A 15393-nucleotide genomic window follows, 5' to 3' on the forward strand; every position below is an offset into this window, starting at 1 on the left:
GTGCATAAACTCTTTATTGTTCTGTATCTGTTATAAGAAGCTAAAATAAATGTAAGATGGTATCACCATATAATATTTGTCTTTATCAGTTTATATCCTTAAAATGTGTGTGCAACCATTTCACTGAAATTATTATGCTACAGAAGGCAAACTCGGATTTTCTTTTGGCACAGTGAAATAACAAAAGGTAAATGGAAATACCTTCTAGAGAAATCCCATGTGACATAGGGCTTGACTTCTTAGTTGCATAAAGTATCTGCTATTTAGCTGGAAGGAATGATGATGGTCGCCAAGACAACACTGGTTATTTAAGGATAAGGCAAACACCAGCCTTCCAGGTTCCCAACAATTCAAACTTAGTTTTTCCTCTGATTGTCTTCTGAATTATTGTTTACTGGACTTTGTAATATTTCATTCATAGTGGTAACAAGTAGTTCATTCATAGTGTAACAAGGCCTTCTAAAGTGCATTTTACCGAACACAAAAAAAAACCTGAATATTAGGCTTACAATATCAGTCCTGAGCTATGATAATTTGCAGTCAACTTTGCTGAACCCAATGAGTCTGCAGTGCCCATGCTTCCTGAGGATGAATCCAATACTAATGGTTGTTCTGTATTTAGGGGTTGATCTTGTTCCCGTGCTTTTTAACATACTAAAATGGAATGCATCATAGACTGCAATCCTTATGTTGCCTTTAAAATTGATATATTGGGTATAAAAAAAAAAAAAAAAAAAAAGGGAGCCATTTTTTTAAAATTGTTTTGTTTTACTTGCTTTTCTTTGATCTGTAGTATCTATGGCACCTTCACTGAGTTTTTGTTTTAGAATTAATTATATGCAGATGCAATTCTATTGTGAATTACAATTGAAAAATGAACTTCCAGTCAGAAAATCTGAAGTCTTTATTAAAGTTCTCATAATGTGATAGGAAAGGTGAATATTTAGAGCAATGAAATAAAAAAGCTGGCATCTAAACAGAGACTTATTTTTCTGTGCATGTCTTCCTGTAACTCCTGAATTCAGATATGAGTTTCATTGGCATGAGTATCCCAAACTAACTAAATAGTTTTGACACCCAATTTTGCTTATGAGAAATAAGCTCTAGTGGACTAGTGGCTTATAAATTGTAAAAGAAAATTCACAATAGCAGCAAATGAAAAAAAGTTCCCCTGATAAACATAGATGAGAATTAAAAAAAAAAAAAAAAAAAAAAAAAAAAAAAAAAAAAAATCTCAGTTCTTTCTACCATCTTTTCCCCAGAAGAACTGAGGTTTGCAGTCACCTCTATTTTTCCATGAACTGGAACAAACATAAGGAAACGTGAACATGTTAATCCAGTCATTTCATATAATGTGGTAGCTTTGAGGATACCTTAAATTCCTATTTAACGTGTGCAGAAAGTGTGTTTATACTATTGTTTCCCTAGCAAGCTCTTTCCTGTGAAACTTTTCAATTTTTTTGTGGTCTTTTACAAACTCTGTGCTTGTTGCTTGCTGTCTTCCTTAATTTTATCTTGTATATGCCACTGAGTCTTTGAAGTTTCTCTTTTCCTGTAGTAGGTCCCAATCCAGCATGTTCCCTTTACCACCCTTTTCAGAGAAAATGCTTTTACTTTATTTTATCAAATAAACTTCACAGTAAGGAAATAGTACTTATTCATTATCATGTACTTATATTTTTTCACCAATAATATGCATGTTCTTGAGCCAGGCTCAGTGAAGGCAGTTTTCATATTATCATTGATTATTTTTATTTCTTTCTATTGATTCCACTTTAAAATGGAATATTAGCTGCTGGATGTGAATGTATTTGACAGTAATTTTATGGTTATAGAAAAAATAAAGAAGATTGTACATTTTATAGCAGAACATCTTTTCTGGATTTCCCTCTAGAGAGGGAAGCTTTCTTTGTTGCAACAACATGTGTAATGAAACAGAATTGTTGTAGAATGTGCCCCATATTTATTATATGGTTTGGGGTTTTTTTTTGTATTTTGAAGGAAAGAAAAAAATCTATCAATGTAATGAAAAAAGCTTTTCAATAGCAAAAGATTACTAAAGTATAAAAGTGCTAAGAGTAGAATAAAAATTATTAGAAATATAGTCATGTTTGTTAACCAGAATTTAGGTAGTTTATCATGAATTTACAATCAGAGGTCCATAGTGAGGTTAAAGTGCTTAGATTTTAATAAGAAGTACTTGAAAAAGGTTGCATGCATTTTCACCAAGTTATATTTACTCAGAAAACCAAAAGGAACATGGATGTGATCAATATGCACTGTGCTGATTTCAAAAGTGTCAACAATGCTCAGTTATGTGAGTTGTATTTACTATGCAGTCTGTTAGGTTTGCTAGCTTTTTCTGGGAGCTGTTTTGTTTGTTTGGGGGGGGGTTTGTTTGTTTTTTGTTGGTTTTTTTTGTTTGTTTGTTTGGTTTGGTTTTGGTTTTTGTTTGTTTTTTTAAAATACATGTTAGAACTGGTGTCTTTTCATTCTGGTACCTGAAATCTTGAATCTCAGTGTCCTGAACTTCAGGCTTAGGCTCCTTTCCATTTCAAATAAAATCTAGGTAAAAAATACAGTATTTGTGCAGAATCTTCTTACGATGAAATCTTTTTACTAGCAAGTTGAACATTTGGGGATTTGAAGCAAGTAGGGTCAAAAGGTGAGCACATCCAAAGCTCATCTATGCATTACTGGAAAGTCACTAAGGAGTATCTTTCTGCCCTGTCCCTTTTAAAGAAGAAGGCATATACCAAAGCATGAGGTTGAGAGAGTAAATGTAAGTGATAGAGCTGTTGTATTGCACATTTTTAGTAACATGAGTTAGGATGGTCCCTTCACACTTGGTTGGCAATGTCATGAGTGAATATTGCAAGGAAAGACAAATTAGAGCTTAATTGCCTCTTAAGAAATTGAATATGTATCATATAATATTTTCTTAAATCTCTGTGTTATGAAAAATGTAATGAACGTTCACTCAAAAGTTCCTAAATGCCCAGTGTTAAGACAGAGCCTTTATTTACACCTCTGTACATAAATGTGTGTTTGTGTATCTATATACGATTATATCTACATAAAGATTTAAAGTGACACTGGCCTTAATTACAAGATATATCTCTGACAGAGTTTTGTATGATTAAGTCAGGTTGTTTTAGTTATCCTGAATCTGTACATTTAAATACAGACTTTTGAATAAGGAAAAAGTAGTTTGGTTAATTTTAGAAATCTTTTGGGTTTGCTTAAAGCCAACGTTCTGTTCATACCAGTTTTGAAACTTCTCTGTCTCAGTGTTTTCAGCCGTTTTGTAACTCACCTTCACACTTGAGAAAATTGGCAGTGATTCATTTTTCTCTGGGAAATTGGTAATTCCTTCCTTCCTTCCAAATCAGGAGCCTTAAAGGAGTATTTTTAAACTGATTTGATAAATTAGTTCTATAACACAATGCATTGCCTGCATGCATTGCAGACACAAGGTAATAAAATATTACCACTTCTGTTTCTAACCCTGATCAGATGTAGCATCACCTCTTACACTTTTGGTATAAGACTAAAAATTGAACCACAAAAATCTGTCAAATATCTCTTACATGTGAAGAGAGTATAATTTAGTTGATTAATCTTTTAATTTACTTTGGCCAGGTGTGTTGAAAGTGTTTGGAAATTTAGCACTGTCTAGGTAAGGCCCTGTAAGATGGGTTGGGAGGTGGGGTGCTGGCAGAGCTGTCAATGTGTGTGCTAATGTGTCTTATCAGATGGTGCTGTGACGTGGCATATGCTTAAGGTCAGTGCTGCTGCAACATGAATGTATTAGACACCATGGTAGATACCTATATGCAGTGTGGAAAGACCAGAATTTATGTGGAAAATGTAGCTTTTTATTTAAACTACAAAATAGGGTCAAATTGTACATTTATAGACAAATAAAGGAGAGGGTGCTGGCAAGGAAGCGTGTAAGTTCAAAATCTCACTCTGCCTTTTAAGAATGGTGCTATTTTCTTGTCTAGGTCAATCTTCATGCCCTCTTCTAGGTTAATGATCCAGGAAGTGAGTTCATTCTTCTTGTTGATTGTGGTGTAACATTATCTAATCACCATTAACAAATGTGATAATTGGCCAGTATTTTTTTTTTTTTATTGCACATCCTATTCAAGTTGCTTAGCTGTTGTGAGAAAAATTAAACAGACTCAGTAAGGAGAATTTAAGCATTTATGATCGTATTTTCAAGAAATGTCAAAGCTCATACTGCATTTAAGGATCCAAACTGTAGGGGAAATCCTGTATACCCTCTGCTGCACAACAGAGATGAGATTTGATATATACTAAGTTTACTTGGTTTTTATTTTAGATATGACAGTGATGGTTGGTGTCCGCCTTTGCCAGTTCAGACCTACTTACATCAGGGCATGGAGGACGAGCTTGAAGAAGACGATGATCGTGTTCCCACACCTCCTGTCCGAGGAGTAGCTTCATCACCTGCAATCTCCTTTGGGCAACAGTCAACTGCAACCCTCACACCTTCTCCACGAGAAGAGATGCAGCCGATGCTTCAAGCCCACCTTGATGAATTAACTAGGGCTTACCAGTTTGATATTGCAAAGCAGACATGGTAAATGTTTGAAGGGGGCTCCTGTGGTCTGGGAAATGAAAGCATAAGAATACTTTATTCCTTGATGACATAAATATTGGCCGTGTTCAACAATATTGCAGTGATATTTCCAAAGCAGTAAAATGGAAGGAGAAGTAGCAAAACTGTATCTACAATGTCAAGGCCTTAAACATTTGTAGTTGCTTTTTAAACCCTAATGCTTGATAATATGTTAAATCTTGGTTAAAAATACTTTTTAAAAATAACAAACATTCCTCTGGAGTTTTACATATATTTAAGCAAGTAATTAACAGTCACCTACTAACAATTTTATGCAGTTAATTTTTAGTATTTTCAAAAACGTTGAGGTTCTAAATTCCTGATTAAAAATGATGCTAGTCACTTGAAATAGCAATGTAGCAGCTTCAACCCCTCATCACATGAGCATGAAGCATCTGCATCTCTGGTTGTAGTTTGACATACCATGAAAATTTCTGATTCATAGGGAAAAACTCAGGAATAGCAGGAAGGAAGTTGTTAGTATTTACAAAGTGGATCTAGCTTTTTAAAGTGCTTTATGCCTGTTTAAAGGAAGAGCAAGCAAATACCACAGTAACATTTCCCTGCAAAACAAACAGAAGCAATCTCTTCAGGGACTGAAAAAGAACTTGTCAACTGCACCAGGCTGGGGATACGGTGAAGGTCAGTTGCTTTCTGGGTGTTCCCTAAGCAGCAGTTGTCTTTTCACAACTTTTCTGCCCAGACAAAGCCTGCGAATCTCAGAGGAGGGGAGCAGAGCTACTTATTGAATGGCACGCTGCCAGTGAAGGAGCAGCCTTTCTTCGGTGGTAAATAAAGCCACAAAGTTATTCAGCTTGAGCTACCATAAATAGATCAGGCAGGTAGGCAGGCAGTGCCAAATCAAAGCCAGCTGTTTTCCCTGGGCACCATCGGAGCCTCAAGGCTTGTCTGCAATCTGCACGCAAGCAACAGGGCACTTTGGTCCCGCTGCAGAGCTGTGCTGCCAAGCACAGACCCCAGCCTGCCTGTGGGACAAACCCAAATCCCAGGCAGCAGCTAGACCTGGGCTATTGAAGGTAGCTGGCTTCTGAGCCAGCACACAGATGCGTACTCTGTCTGCGCAGTCAGTCACTGCTGCATTTTGCAGCTGTTACCCTTTCTATGCCTTACAAACCATGGATGCTCCTCTGGGAGCAGATGACATAGTAGGACTCTGTAGCACAGCTTCTTCCAGCTGACGTGAAAGGTCTTGTTCCCTTTGATTAGGAACTTTCATAACATGTTTAGGAATATACAGATTTTAACATCACTTTTGTGTAAGGTCGCAGTAATTGAGTCTGAAGTGCCAAGAAAAATATGAAGGTGATAATACTTTTTTCATACTAGGACCTTATAGAAGGTATTGGGATAAATATTGAGGGCTGCAAATGCAAGTGATTTTTGCAGTAATTGTGACATGGAATTGTTTAGTGCTTTAGTATTGTTTGGCTGGACACATATCATACTGTGCAGCAAATTCCGGTCAAAGTCGGTGAAAAGTCCTCCATTGTCTTAAGGGGGAAGGAAGATTTCTTACTTTTCTTTTCACATAAGTTAATCTGTCCAGGGGTGGAGTGGGGAGATAGATAGGGTCAGGGGAGAACAAACAAGATGACACCTGTCTGATAGGTCACTGTAGGAGTAACAGCAGAGAATTATAGACATCAGCCAACTAGAAATTTAAGACACAGCACATTAGAGATTACTGGAAAAGTACATAATCATTATGGCCTTGATCCAGCAAATCACTTAAGTATATCCTTTAACTTACAAGTGCATGAGAAATTGACTTCAATTGTTCTATCTCATGCTTAACATTAAGTATATACTTAAGCATTTTGCTTGATTGGGAGCTAATCACACTGTTTATTGAGGGTTGGTTAGATGCTAGTGCCCTTTAGCACTGTGTTTTGAGTATCAAGTAGCTAAGAACCTGATGTCCAGGCAGAAGACTAGTCAAAAAATGCTAATGAGAAGGGGATTGTGTATTAAAAGTAAAGCATTTTCTCTGCAAATAAGATTCCGAATAAGCAATAAATTAAAACCTACTTCAAGGTGGAGAGATAGGTACAAGTGGTATATAACATTTACCGTGACATTCTTAAATTCTATAGATTTACATTATGAAGGGGGAAAAAAAAAGAGCTTTGAATAAAGAGAATTACTGCGCTTATCAAGGGTAGACATTAACACAGCACATAGTTTTCATTGAAAATATATTAGAGCTAGGAAACCATACAGGTGACAGTTGTAATTTTTTCTGTTACGCTGAGGTCCAAGCGGGAGACCAGCAGAATCCTGGATCCCGTCCAGAGAGCTGCCAATTCAAGTCAGGTCACATCACCTCTTGCACAGCCACCCAAGGATTCCCACATGCCTAAGTTAGCAATTTCAAGCATGGTACATGCTCTTATGCCAAGGTTAGTCAGTCTTGGGTCCCCTGGCACAGCTTGCTGTGTACCTGTAATGTTGTGGAGAACGCTGCATTGAAAGCTGATGGTTATTCTTTTCCTCTTTTCCACAAATGAAACTCCAAGTCCTATGCTTACTTTTGACCATTTAGCTATCCTGTGGGTGTTTTTTAATCTTTGTTTTCTTTTTTTTTAATTGTGATTGCTGCGTGTGGTAATTTCACACATGCATGCCTTAATACTGCTGCAATTAAATCAATTAAACTACTTGGAATAAAGCAAAAGAGAAAGGCCTCACTGATAATGGGTTCATTGGACTTGAAAATTTCTTCTGTCCTGCTGGTCAGGACAGCGACCTGTCTTTCCTCCTCTTTAAAGTGACTTCTGCTTTAGGACATTAAGTCTATTTAAGCAGAAGGAGTGAAGTTTAATTTTGGCTCAACACGTGATTTGCAAGGTGGAATACTGGATGAGACATTTACATGTTAGGTTGGGATTCAAAATTGTGCTTTACTGTGGACTTCCTGCTTGATAGGTGTAGCCTCTGTGTCCATCATTCCTCGTCTGAAAAAGGACAGTCTTGACCTTCCCCATCTTACAGGAGGAGAAGTATATTTGAGAGCAGAAAGTGTAGTATGGTATTACAAGCTATGGTGTATAACTGAACTGACTTTTCTTGTGTTTAACCTAAGAAACACATTTTGTAAATCTTCTTCAGGGATCTTCTATCGACCATGGGGTATAAAGTCTCATCCATTCTGATGCTATTTTCCTCTTTTGTTTGTGTAGGCACATCCAAAGCAATACACAACCTCCTCAGGCTCCAGTTCCGCCCCTAGGATATGTGTCTGGAAACCTTATTTCAGATTTGGAAACAGATGTTCCAGATGATGACGATGATGATGACGACGATGATATTGAAGAAGAAACTGTAGAAATCAATAGACCACTAAGAGGTCTAGAGCATACTCCAGGCTCCAGTATGGACAATCTAGACAGCTCTGTGACAGGTAACCAAACACAGTTAACAGTGACACCAACTTGTTCCTAGCAGTAAAATACATCATCAGTCAAACACTTTCTGAGTGAAAATTTATTCCACTCTATTTCTGTAACATTTAAAATGTGTTAATATTAAACACTAAAGTTAAAGAAGGATTTGAAAATACTTTGCTTTGCTGCAAAATGATAAGAAAATTCATGAATTTTAAAAAGCTTTAAAGACTTGAAAGAAAACTCAATTATAGCCTAGCTTTCATAAAAAAGGTCACTCTACTGGAGAAGCAAGCCAGTTACATAAAAAGGAGGGGGAAGACCTTGGATTAGGAATGTATATTTCATAAATCATGAGCAGCATAAAAATGTTATCTTAAAGCACTTTTGGATATTTTGCTGGGTAAATGTTTTCACAGATGAACACAGGAAATATAGAAGATTTCAGGATAAGTATAGTTAGATCAGCACAGCATTTGTAAATACAACATTTGTGTAGAAAATCTGTATTTTGAACCTACTTTGTACTGCTGATTTTAGTAATTGTTCCCTTTCAGTAAAGATATTTAATTATTCTGACACTCTTTCCTTCACTGCTTCTTGCCCTTTGCATGCCTTGGAAAGTTGCAACAGGGATCATCAAAGGGGACCTAGAAAGGCATGCTGAACCAATTCACAGAATCCAAATGAATAAAATTGCTGTTGATGAAATACAGGCAGTGAAAGACATTTTTTTGAAAAAATACAAATTTTATGTGGACATAACGTGTTTTTTGTAAGCATCAGTATATTTCCGTTTGGGTTGAATATAGGCCTTTTTGTAATATACTGTATCCATAACGTACTGGAAGCCCAAATGTACAGAGTGTTCATAGCTCATAAAAGCTAGTGGGTGTTCCTTCAGTCTTTGATCTCCGTAGAAGAACACTGATTATTAGCTGCACGTTAAGAGAGACTTGCTCAGTACAAGGTATTACCGTGGAGCTGCTGAATTTTATCATTGTTCTGGACCTTTGAAATTCCAAGGATTTTGCATCCTTAATTAAACATTGCTGTTCTGCAAACACTGAAGGAATATGACAATGATGGAACATCAACACCTATAATTTTCGTCCTTTTCCCCTGTTGAATTAAATAGTCTGTAGCTTGATCCCACTTTCCATGTTTTCCTTCACCGTAGAGCCAGACTGCTTGGCAATCTAATTAAGATTTAAGAATTGCATCTTTGCTGCTCCGATTTGAAATCCAGATTAACTGAACGCCATAGAGTTAAAGTTTAAATCCCTGAATTGAGAAGGTTAACTTACTAGTGCATGAGTATGTTAAGTCACTTTGCTTGAATTTCTAGTGTAATCTCCTTCAGGCTATACTTCTGCATACTTTTGCATATCACACTAATAGCTCAGAAGCCTTTCCATTAGGAATGCAGTAAGTGTTTTGCACTGTTAATACAGAAACAAATAAAAAAAAATCAGGTTGCTATATATTTTTCATTTGGTTTGTATTAATATGTCAGTGTTGATATATCTCTGAATCAGAAAATGAATTGTTTTTCACATTTGTATTTCCACCTAATATTTTGGACCACCCTACATAGCACTACATAGTAAAGACAAGCTGCATTTCTGTTCCAATTCGTGACTTCTGTGCTTATTGCACTATATCCTTTTATGGCTAATATTCAAGCTTGTTATAATAACTGTAAATCTTTTTTGGAGTGCTAAATGTTTACTTATTGGAGTGTTACAAGCTTCCTGGTGTATTTTTTTGAAGAAATGGGTCAGAACCTGGTAATGTAGACTGGGAGTGTACATGAGGTGATCTAAATGCACTCCTACTCACCTCACCTCCAACACTATCTTGATGTTGTCTCACCCAGCTGAAAATTAAAGTTTTTCTTTTGCTTGTTTAATCACTAGCTGGATCTGTTCCTTCATCCAGTTCACCACATGGAAAGATGTTTGCCAGCACTTCAGGAAGGGGATGTACAGCTGGAAGGGAAGAAAAATTATAAAACTGTCCTGATAGCATATACCCAATATTTATATTGATTTAAACCAATTACAGAACTAGAACCTTACAAAAATACACCCAGAGTGTTAGTCTAAATGATCTATAAAATGGCAAACTCTCTGAATAAGAAAACTATTTCTGTTTTCCTCAGTTACTATATGGGTAAAACATCAAATTTCTGAGGGCTTGTTTTGGGCTTGTTTTTTCCAGAGGTGGAAGGAAATTGCTGATTATACTTGCACAAATTGTTTTGAAAGAGAATTTTAATTTTTCTATATCTGTTTCTGTTCACTCTTAAAGACTGCTTTTGTCAGAGTTAAGGAGAGCGTATAACAAATTGCATTCATTGTTTCCAAGCTGTGTCTTATTCTTCAATTTGATTGCTTTTAGAATGCTGTAGAACACCTTCATTGCTCTTCCTTGCACTGTGAATATACCAGCTACTTCTTTTCATGGGGCTTTTGGTGACTTAAACCAGCATTTTTCTAGGAATTTATATACCATGTTTTCACTTCTTTAAACATTATATTAAAAAATAGAGAAACAAAAGAGAACATCTGACAGATGAAGCAATATTTCTATTCATTTTGTAGTGCGCCCTGTGAGTTCAGTGTTTGTAGAGAAATCTAAACTGACATCCCTAATGTCAGTTCGAGTTTCCTTCAAATAGAGCTGCTGTAAGGTGAGCAGGGCAAGCTTCCTCACCCTGTGCTGTTGGCATGCTTCAGCAATGACTTGGAGGTGCCCACTCTCCGAGTGAAATGGCACTTAGTTCTTTATGGCTGAGTTGAGACCGAGGTTTTCATCCAATGCCAAGCGTAGGATTCTCTGAGGGGAAACGTTGGCACTGCGTGAGCTGAGCTCAAACTGCCAAATTCTTCTGAAATCTGTGTTACTCCTTTAAACTGTTTAAAAGTCAGGTTGTCTTCCAGGCTCTTGAGTTTTAGTTACAGCTAACTGAAGAGTTAGACAAGGATTTAATCTGCGTTGTTAAGCTTTTCTCTTTGCAGGTGGCAGAGACATAATGTTGACAAGTATAATCAAGTGAAAAGAAAGGAGGAGTGCACAGAAACTATATCTTAATATTTTCCAGATATTACAAAGAAAAGTCAAGGAAGGAGGTTTAAATTTGAATGTTTGAGGGGTGGAATATGAAATTAAAGCTAGTTTTACTTCATTCCCAGCATGGTTTGTTAGGATCCTGAGTTACTGATTTTGATTAAAAAAACAAAAACAAACAAAAGAAGAACTGAAAAGCAGCTGTAAAGTTTCTGCTTGCTTGACTTTTAATTCAGATATTTAGGGTTATTTTTGCTTTCAGAAACACACAGTTTTTTTTTTTTCTTTTCCTTATGTTTAATGTTTGCCCTTATAATGAATTGCTGTGCAGTTATGGCATGAATGGTCATGAAGACTCTTACATTATTTTACTTTAATAGACTTGATTAATTGTGTATGATGACTGTGTAAGAAATCAATTTGCTTCTCACTGGACTCACTAAGGACAACACTAGTTTTGTCAGATAAAAGTATTATGGTTTGGGGATTTTCTTTGCCCTCCTTATCTTGTCCTACCCCAGCACCACCAGTGAAGCTGGTAGTGAGAGATGTTATCTTCAGTCCTGATGCCTTTTGACTGAGGGGATAGATATGTCCATTAACTAGAACGTAAATTAGAACATGTCTTTTTCTACCTAACTGATACAAATGGATATAAGCAGAGAGATAGTCTTCTAACCAGTGCCACTGCAAACAGATAAGTTTTTTGGGTTTGGTGTTTGTTTGTTTTTGTTTTTTTTTACTAGTTTTATATGGATCTGAAAGCATAAAGAACTCCATAGGTTGTATAGCTCAGCAAGGAAGAAAATCGCTGATTTGGCATCTTCTGGTCTTGATTAAAAGAATCACTGATCACTGTCTGTATGGTAAAAGTTGTTCATTCATTGTGTCTGAACACGAAATTACACAAAATCATTTTCATAAGCCATATTTTATCATGGCAGAGTTCAATATTTACATTGATTTGCTTAGGGATACCTATTGCAAAAGATTCAATTTTATAAGCAGTTAGATTGCATTTAATAGGAAGAATGTGTTTCATGGATTAAATATGTGCTCAGAAAATAGGAAACTGCTACTTTTTGTATCTCATAAAAATGGTAATGCAACAATTAGCAGGGTCATATTATAAAGCACAGACTTTACTCTAGCTTAATGGATCTAGGGATATGCATTCATCAGCAACGATGGATTTAGCATAAAACGACATGTAAATGAATTGATGACTGATCATAAATTAATTTTAGTGCTGAAGAAGTAATAGAGACACAGCAAGATGCCACTTTATCATAGTATTTTACTGCTCAGCAGCATTTGAGCAACTACTTAATGTTCTGTGTGCATTTCTCTTCTAACAGCTTGAATAAATTTAAGAAATTTTTTTGCCTTTCAGCAATATGGAAAATAAAAAATCTAGAAAGATTGAAAATGCAAACACAAATAAATTTGGCTAAGTGGCATAAATTCATTTTTCATTAAATGCTTATGAAGGGCATTAATTATGGTTGGACCTGTGAATTGCCAAATATATGTGTATGATTTTTACCTCCTTTTATTTAGCGTATCCTGCCCCAAAATAAAAATGTTTAAACTTAAGGGTTTATTTCAGGTGTCTGCGTTTAAGTATTCGGGCATTTATGGCAAGGCACAATGTAAAGTATAAGATCAGGTGTAATTTTTGAAGTTTTATCATGTTTATATTCTACATCCAGCCCCTTCTATTATTGCTTTTATTTTAAGGGTACAATGACTATAGCCCCTTTTATTCCATCACTTCCACCAAAATCAGTGAACATTCTTTCTTGGTAATCATGACCATAGTCAGATATATCCAGAAGTCTTCCTTCTGTGCAAATGCTAAAGGAATTCTGTAACTGATTTCAGCTGAAGCAGCTTTAGTCCCCAAGGAATTCGTCTGTACTTCTCAAACCTAAGAAGTCTAGCCATGTTCCATCAAGAAGCCTGCAGAGAAGCACAGGCTTGGTCTTGTGAAGGAAAGCACATATGCATAGACATGCAAGTCCCGGTGACATCATTTGCTGCACACAGAGTTTGGCACCTACAGAAAAGTTTTAGGTTTGTTGTGCGCAGCTTTTACCTCACAAGTGCATTAGATATCTTTTTTTAAGTAAAGCAAGAGTACACTTTACAGAGAAAAATGGCATTTTTATTGCCTGCAAAATGCCACTAAAAGCAGTAGCATGCAATCTAAAAGGAGCTAGCACCTCTTTTCCCCTCACCTCTCCCTGAGAGCAAAGAAGCTTTCTGTTTGCATTAGCACCAAGAAATATTTTATGGAGCAAGAAAACAGAGTTCAACTTTTCACAGAGTTGATTTTGTTCTGCATAAAGCATTTACTGCTGCTGTCAGCAAGAGTAAAATTTACAGTTGCCAGAAAGTGTAAAAACTCAAATGTGCTCTTGGAAAACATAGTGAGCTGCATATAAAGAAGACACTAAAAGCCTGTTTCATTCAATTTCAAAATGCACAGTTGATATGAAAGGGATGTCAGCATCTCCTATTTTGCCTTTATTCAGAGAGAAACAAATGTACATCTGATTTGGAAAAACAGGAGGCCAGTGGATGCTTTTAAACAAGCAGTCACCATGTGTGCTAGGTTAATGCAGCTGCGTGGTGGCCTGAGGTGACTGGGGTGGACTCCAGCCCTCCAGTGCTTTTTGAGCAATGTCCATACCTCTGAAGGGCAAAGCAAACCAGGGTTTTACTGCTGCAAGCTTTGCTAGGGTAAAAATTGTTTATGAAGGGAAACTGAATGGCACAGGAGGGAGTAGAAATAATGTAGAGTTTCACCTTTAGCTATCTCATCACATACAGCTGTGGTTGCTGTGTATGTCTCATAGTAGCTTGCTGACCTCAGCAGTTTTATAAAGAGTTTTGCCTCTGCTTCCAACAGCCAGAACTATCATAGGATCACTGAATCACAGAATGGTTTGAGTTGGAAGGGACCTTTAAAGGTCATCTAATCCAACCGCCCTGCCATGGGCAGGAATATGTTTCACTAGACCAGGTTGCTCAAAGCCTTGTCCAACCTCATTTTGAATAATTCCAGTGATGGAGCATCCACAGCTTCTCTGGGCAACCTGTTCCAGTGCCTCACCACCCTCCTTGTAAAAACTTTCTTCCTTATATCCAATCTAAACCTATCTTTCAGTTTAAGACGGTTGCCCCTTGTCCTATTACTACAGGCCTTGGTAAAAAGTCTTTTTCCATCTTTCATAAGGAAGATGGAAGCCCCTTTGAAGTATTGCAAAGCCACAATAAGGTCTCCCCAGAGCCTTCTCTTCTCTGATCAACCCAGATCTCTCATTCTTTCTTTGCAGGACAGGTGTTCCAGCCCTCTGATCATTTTTGTGGCCTGGCCCTCTTCTGGATCCCATCTAACAGGTCCATGCCTTTCTTGTCCTGGAGACCCCATAGCTAGATACAGTACTCCAGGTGGGGTCATTGTTTGCTTCAGTTGTCATCTGTGTTGACACCCCAGTAAAGCTCACATCCCTGTGAGAACTGAGGTGAGCTTCCAGCCTGACAGGCGGTGCCTGATAACAGGGCTGCTGGAGGAGAGGGGAGGGGAGCCATCCGTGGGCAGAGTGCACCACTCCTGGCCTTGCCAATGCTTGCTGTCCACGGGAGTGCATGGCACTTCAGGAACAGGGCTTTTCTGTAGGCTTAGTATGAAAAATTGGCACTCTGATAACAGCATCTTACTGATAATTAAAATTTAGCTATTTTTAGGAAAACTTGGCATGTCTATGAGTGTGTAAAATGACAGGTGTATACATACATACTGGAGAGAGCATTGTGAGCTTTTCCAGATTTTTAGTGTATTCCATACTTAAAATGTGAGTTATTGTTTTGGACTAGATGGACTTCAGCCCTTCAAAGATTAGATTAAAAATAGCAGCTATTCCTAGACATACCCAGATTACCACATGTAGTATATGTTGTGCAACAGCTGAGTGACTGGTTAGCAAATAGACAAAGCAATGTGAGCAAAGGAAAACTCAGACCTAAGCTCCCTTAAAACAACCACGGTCTTGTGCCTATGATGCTGAAAACCATACCTATTCTGGACAGTGTATGTTTTTTTATGTCTCTGTGTAGGGAGTAGAATGTATCTTACGAGACCCTCGGGCCCTGAAACTAATGAAATACATGTTAAATTTTTAGTATCAGAATATCATCTGTTGGTATTTGTAGGTCTACTTATATTTTTATGTTTCAGCTTGTGCTTACATGTTTGGCAGACAA

General features: G+C 37.1%; 1 protein-coding gene across 1 annotated transcript in view; it reads left to right on the forward strand.

Annotated features, from left to right (window-relative positions):
* LOC103775798 (roundabout homolog 2-like) overlaps window positions 1-15393 on the forward strand; it is a gene marked incomplete at its 5' end in the record, with an annotated part of 83489 nt that overhangs the window by 37779 nt on the left and 30317 nt on the right. The window contains 2 exons of the mRNA XM_008943271.1: window positions 4349-4609; window positions 7849-8069. Coding sequence (XP_008941519.1) covers window positions 4349-4609; window positions 7849-8069 — 482 coding nt within the window. The remainder of the gene's footprint in view (window positions 1-4348; window positions 4610-7848; window positions 8070-15393) is intronic.

The sequence above is a fragment of the Merops nubicus genome, unplaced genomic scaffold (genome assembly GCF_000691845.1).
Source record: "Merops nubicus isolate BGI_N331 unplaced genomic scaffold, ASM69184v1 scaffold40446, whole genome shotgun sequence".
Taxonomy (NCBI): Eukaryota; Metazoa; Chordata; class Aves; order Coraciiformes; family Meropidae; genus Merops; species Merops nubicus.